Source organism: Tachysurus vachellii, chromosome 2, assembly GCF_030014155.1.
Source record: "Tachysurus vachellii isolate PV-2020 chromosome 2, HZAU_Pvac_v1, whole genome shotgun sequence".
In the NCBI taxonomy this organism is placed as follows: Eukaryota; Metazoa; Chordata; class Actinopteri; order Siluriformes; family Bagridae; genus Tachysurus; species Tachysurus vachellii.
Window position 1 is genome coordinate 18,624,030 of NC_083461.1, and position 6,450 is coordinate 18,630,479.

General features: G+C 40.0%; 1 protein-coding gene across 1 annotated transcript; it reads left to right on the forward strand.

Moving 5' to 3' along the window:
- Nucleotides 1-1,462: 1,462 nt before the first annotated feature.
- Nucleotides 1,463-4,780, forward strand: wfikkn2b (WAP, follistatin/kazal, immunoglobulin, kunitz and netrin domain containing 2b). Its single transcript, XM_060890831.1, has 2 exons — nt 1,463-1,944; nt 2,441-4,780. The coding sequence occupies exons 1-2, from the start codon at nt 1,771-1,773 to the stop codon at nt 3,938-3,940; spliced, it is 1,674 nt and encodes a 557-aa protein (XP_060746814.1). The 5' UTR covers nt 1,463-1,770; the 3' UTR covers nt 3,941-4,780.
- The last annotated feature ends 1,670 nt before the right edge of the window (nt 4,781-6,450 follow it).

A 6,450-nucleotide genomic window follows, 5' to 3' on the forward strand; every position in this document is an offset into this window, starting at 1 on the left:
GGGAGTAAAGACTGTGGTAACGGTAATCTGTCACGTTGTTGGAAATCTTATGTATATATGTATATTGGCAGTTTTTTAAACACACGATGGTTAAATTTGTCTGATAACAATTGCTAATAAACTAATACACTTTTAATGTTAGAAAAAGGACCTATGATATACATATCCACTATATGTGTAAAAGTAAGGGAACACCTGACTATCAAACCCGTATGTGGGCCTTCCCCAAACATCTCACACACAGTTGAAAGTGCACATGTGCCTAGAATGTCTTTGATTGGTATAGTATTATGATTTGTCTTTATTAATACTAAAAGGCCAAGTACTGTATCAATACCTGTTCCAACATGACAATGCCTCTGTGAACAAAGCAAAGTTTATGAAGACGTAGTTTACCAAGGTTGGATTAAACTCAAGTGTGCTGCACAGAGCCCTGACCTCAGTCTCACTAAACACCTTTGGGAGAAATTAGCTAACTGTGAATAATTTTAAACTGTACCTGACTTCAATAAAATGCTTGTATATGATTAAGCACAAATCCCAACAGCTACATCACAAAAATCAATATAATAAAACTCTTCATAATAATGGCCAAGGCTTTGGAACAGGATGCTCGGGAAGCATATATGCTTAAGATAGTCCATCGGCACAAACTTTTGGCCATATATCGTATGTAAAGAATTTGTATGTATTTTACGCATATTCATTTGCTAAAACATATTATTAAGTGGGTGTGTACAAATATGTAACACAATTCACATCTTCAATGCCATGATTTTTCATGATGGAAGGTAGACTCTCTTTTATTTCCTTTGTTTTGTATTGTTACAAAAGATCCATGTTGATATCTGAAATGCTACTATTGATATTTAGCCTAATTTGGTTTAAGTTGCATTTGAAATGAACACATAATTCAAACTACTGAGTTACAGAACAAAAAAGGTTGTTTTTTGTTTTGTTTTAGGGTTTTTTAGAAGTTTAGAAAGATAACTACCTTCACATGTCTCAGAGGAATCACATGATAGCCTTAGCCATGACATGGGCGAGACCTAGCTAGTGGCTGGGAACTGACACAAGACCAAACTGGGTGGAAAAAAAATAGTAAATTTGAACATTTTATAATGATATATGGACAAGTGAGGCAGATGATGCTAACAAAGATGTTAACACAGATGTTCAGAAAGAGTGTCACCTTGTTGCTTACCTTTTCTACTCTTTTTTTTTTTTCATCTCACCCTCCATGACCCAGGACAATCACCTAATGAACATAAATGAACAGTTAAAGTGAGATTTATCCCAAAACCAGGCACTTGAAGTGAAAAGGAAACCAGAATTATTGACACCCTCCTTGGTGCTGTAGAAGGCGCACGAGTTTGGCACATCTCAGGTTTCCCTCTGAAGGGTTAACACAGGCTTCAGGCGTTTCTCACACAAGGCAGGTATCCCAGTACCAACCCTAACTATCGGACAGATGTTTTTTAAAGCCTCTATAATAAACCTCGAAGTCATTCATAACTGTCCTGTGCGCGATCCCGTGTCCAAGCCTGTAAGTCGGATTCGGTTCCACTCGGTATTACAATAGGGTATAAATACCAGGGACGTCAAACTTCCTTCTCTACACGCTTCAATCGATCAGATCTTCCTGCGTTCAGCCTGCGTTTATGACTGGGATATTTGGCACAGCTGAAAGTGCTAGTGTATCTTTTTAATTAGCATCACAGAAACTCAACAGGTCTTCGTTTAACGTGAATAACTAACTTGTGTGCAAAGATGCGTCGCTGGATATGGTTGTTTTTGGCCGGTGAGTTGGTTATGTTACGCGTAAAAGGCATGGCTTTGCAGAAAGCTGCGTACTCGCACGCAGGTCTGTGTCCTAACGATGTGAACCCCAACCTGTGGGTGGACGCAATGAGCACCTGCACCCGCGAGTGCGACACCGACCAGGTGAGTTTCTTTGTTGCATTGCTGAAACCTGCAACCAAGAGCTTCCCTTTCAGAACGGTATCCATTTACAGGACCTTTAGGACCATTGACCATCCAAAGAAGCAGTGTTTAAAAATACAAAAGGTTCTAAAACAATGTTCTAAAACAGAAATATGCAGATGCTAACAACTTCAGAGCTGATTTCAGATGCAAACTGTTCTTTAAAAGCTTCTTCTGGGAAATGATGGTTGGTTTTTTTTTGTCTTAAGAATATATTGAAGGAATAATTTTGATGATCATAGGTACATACACTTCTCTAAATTAAAGTATTATTGTCATGTAATAGAAATATTACGATACAATTAGTGGAAGTGCAATCACTGAATATAATAATAATAATAATAATAATAATAATAATAATAATAATAATGGGTTCAACAGAGTAGAATAAAGAAATAAAATAATTGCAAAAGTGAATTTTAAAACAACTCAATGTCTGGTTATGCTGTTTGTTTAGGAATGCGAGGCATTTGAAAAGTGCTGCTCAAATGTTTGTGGGAGCAGGAGCTGTGTAGCTGCCCGCTATATGGATGCGACAGCGAAGAAGGGAACTGGCAGCATATCCAATGAGGCATCCTGTGACAAGTTTATGTGCACTCAGCAGGGCTCCGAGTGCCACATCTGGAATGGGCAACCCACATGCAAGTGCAGAGATCGCTGTGAAAAGGAGCCACATTTCACCTGTGCTTCTGACGGGATGACCTACTACAACAAGTGTTACATGGATGCTGAAGCCTGCTCCAAAGGCATCTCCCTGTCTGTAGTCACCTGCAGGTCCCACCCTGTAAACACTAGTCCTCTACCTCCAGGAACCACTGCCCTCCCAACGACCACCTTACTGCTCACCACCCTACTAGAGGTGCAGCCTCCAGTCATAACTGGGAGCCCAGTGGAACAGTCGGTGTTTGTGGGCGATACAGCCAGCTTCTCATGTGATGTGAGTGGTTGGCCAAAACCTGAGATCACCTGGGAGAAACAGCTGGAGGGAAAAGAGAACATTGTTATGAAACCCAATCATGTGCTGGGAAATGTGGTTGTGACTAATGTTGGACAGCTAGTGATTTACAGCACACAGCTAGATGACATAGGTGTCTACACCTGCACAGCTACAAACTCAGGTGGTTCAATCCAAGCCCATTTTCCACTCTCTGTGAAACAGAGAGACCCAGCTGAGGAGGAGAAGCCAAAGAACCTGTCTCCTTTCCCTGCTGAGGAGTGCATGAAGGAGCCAGACACTGGTGACTGTGGTGGGGAAAAGCTGAGTTGGTACTATGACAGCAAGCGGAACAGCTGCTTCACATTCACCTACCGTAACTGCAATCAGAACCAGAACCACTTTAACACCTTTGACTCCTGCATGCTGTCCTGCCAGGCTGAACTGCCTGCCCCATGTGGTCTTCCCAGCCTTCAGGGCCCCTGTAAGTTCTATAAGCCACGCTGGGCTTACAGCAGCACCTTTAATCAGTGCCAACCCTTCATTTATGGGGGTTGTGGAGGCAATGACAATAACTTTGAAACCAAAGAGGCATGCGAGGACTTGTGCCCATATCCAAAGAACCATCGCTGCAAGCCATGCAAATCGCAGCACAAGATGGTGTCCAGCTTTTGCAAAAGTGACTTTGTGATATTGGGACACATGACAGAGCTGACAGAAGAGGAAGGCTTAGGCCGGGCACAAATCAATGTGGATGAGATTCTTAAGGATGAGAAGATGGGGCTTAAGTTCATGCAGAATGAACCCTTGGAGGTGACATTGCAGAACATGGACTGGAACTGCCCGTGTCCCAACGTCACTACCTCAGACGGTCAGATCATCATCATGGGTGATGTGTACAACGGAATGGCCGTGCTCCAGCCAGACAGCTTTGTCAGCCAGTTCAGTGTGCGACGGCTCCGCAGGCTGCGCGAGGTGATCAATAAAAACACATGCGAAATTCTGAAAGAGTTCAGGGAATAGGGCAGTCCTCTTAGCCCAAGATGACTGCTATTCTTTTGAAAACTCAAATGACCAATGACTTTTATCAATGTAAAAACTATGCAAAGTAAATGATGATTTTTTTTCCTTCGGTTTCTTTACTTACTATACTGTTGATTTAATTTTCTTTCTTTTTTTCCCTTTGTTTATTATATACAATACTCTTGTATATGAGTAGTGAGTCATCTAACATCCACAAAATTCCAGGCCAGTTAAGATGTTTGCTTTGACAAGGTTGTATATACAGTACGAGACACAGCTGTTCACCCATGAGACAGTGTCAACTTTCAACGTCTTCATAGGAAACCTGCTAAAATGCCTCTTAGGTTAAAGTGAAAGAACACATTTGTAGGCATAGGAAGCATTAATCAGACCCATCTGGTAGGCCAAATCCCAGCACACACACACTGTACTCTTGCTTCAAAAGGAACATCATGCCTACCTTATAAATTCAAAGTGGTTCATTCAAGGATGATTAATTTCTTGCCTGATGCTCTACTTTATCACTGGAGGTTAAGGACATGTCTCAATAAAACTGTTGTAATATACTGTAGGATACACAGGAATAAGTTGTATTATATTTACTCTGAAGTTCTGTTTTAAAGCTTGTTAAAACAGATATATCTGGATTCTATACCACTCGCATTTCTGTTACGATGAACGTTTGATGTACAGGTAGAATTTTTAGCGAGGACAATCTTGAAGTGATTTCGTTTTCCTTTATTTATTTTAATGTATTTTGTTCCCACCTAACATTATCATTTTCTGTAAGCATGTCCGTATTTTTTAAGTAATTTGAAATCATATTTGTAAAGATGTCAAAATGGCACTGAATAAATAAATAAGACTTATAGTCTGAGTATTATCATTTTTGCCACAGTGCATCACTGAATTTCTAGTGATTCGGTGAAATGATGCACCAATGTCTGTACATTACTCCAAAGCCAGATCGGTGGCATGTAAAACATTGTAGTAACACTCTCTCTCTCTCTCTCTCTCTCTCTCTCTCTCTCTCTCTCTCTATATATATATATATATATATATATATATATATATATATATATATATATATATATATATATATATGTGTGTGTGTGTGTGTGGGGGGGGGGGGGGTTTATATAGATAGATAGATAGATAGATAGATAGATAGATAGACAGAGAGATAGATGATATAGATATAGATATTACAAATTACAAATGAATTAATTCAAATTAATCTCAGGATAATGCTAGGGAAGGTATTCATACCTTATCCATGTAGAGGAATTACTCAATAATGACCACTTGACTTGGTTGCGTTTTTTAGGCTATCGTGATATTTTGAGCATCATTTGCTGCTTTCTAACACAACGTCAGTCCCAGCTTGGGCCCCTTGCGTAATTCCACCAGATTTCCACACATACATCCCAACTGGATGGTCATGCTGCGGAGGCTTAAGTAGGGGGGAGTTGGAAAATGAAGCATGTTTGGATATGAGGTTTGAACATTTGGGAGATCGAAAATCCCACCAGCTGGTTTCTGTATAGTTTTCAAGGGTGGGCTTCAAAGGACAGCTACTGCAGGTGGTGCAAAGCAAATCTGTGACCTTATATCAAGGAGTGTCAGGAAAGGGAAAACAAAGCGAGAGCTTCATTCTTTTAGATAATGAATTCTAGGTATAAATAATGATACAAGGAATGCCTTTATCTATCGCATGCTTTGCGAGGACCTTGTAATTCCTAGTAAGTAACTGGAAAAACGAGGACGACTGGGTCAGTACAATGCTGTAGAGTTAAATGGACTGGGGAATACCACCATCCAACTAAATTCAACATGCTTGCTTCCTATTCTACTTGAAACTCTCCAATATCGTTAAGCTGAAATGATTCATTATACCAACAAATCCTGCTGGCATCATAAAATTAAATTTACAGCCGTCTGTGTGCCTTGCCAGCTCTGCTTTATGGAAGCCAGAAGTACTTCTCTTGTGATCTGCCGAGTGCATGTAAGGTTATGTAAACCTTGTTCTAAGGATTAAGCTTGGCAGTTCCTGTCCACCAATTTCTGTTCCTCCCATTTAGGCCACACAGACATCAGAGGACAGACAGAGCCCAGAGCTGCCATGTCTTTCTTTCACATATGATAAAGCGTGTGTGTATGTGTATGTATATATATATATGTGTGAAAAAATGAGCCAGACAATTCTGTGTAATATTAAAATGACCATACGTATTTATTACAACATATTAACACAGGATCGTCAAGGGTTGCTTTGCTCTTCAAACTTCATTGCTGTGCTCAATTAAAAAATCAGCCATGGTTTTGTTGATGATCCAGTTGTAGGAAAGGACACAACGGGGGAAAATACATCATCTCAACTAGAACATTGAGTTGTTGGGGGAAATAATGCCTGTAAATCTTCAACAGGTACATAAATTAGTGCTCTACAGTACAATAAGTGATGAAGTTCTCACTAAGTCAACAGGAACATAATAGTCTATAATAAAAAG

What these genes read in the sequence shown, in the direction of transcription:
- wfikkn2b (XM_060890831.1), top strand. Translation starts at nt 1,771, where the DNA reads ATGCGTCGCTGGATATGGTTGTTTTTGGCCGGTGAGTTGGTTATGTTA. An exon ending in GCGAGTGCGACACCGACCAG is followed by an intron (nt 1,945 to 2,440) that starts GTGAGTTTCTTT and finishes CTGTTTGTTTAG; the next exon opens with GAATGCGAGGCATTTGAAAA.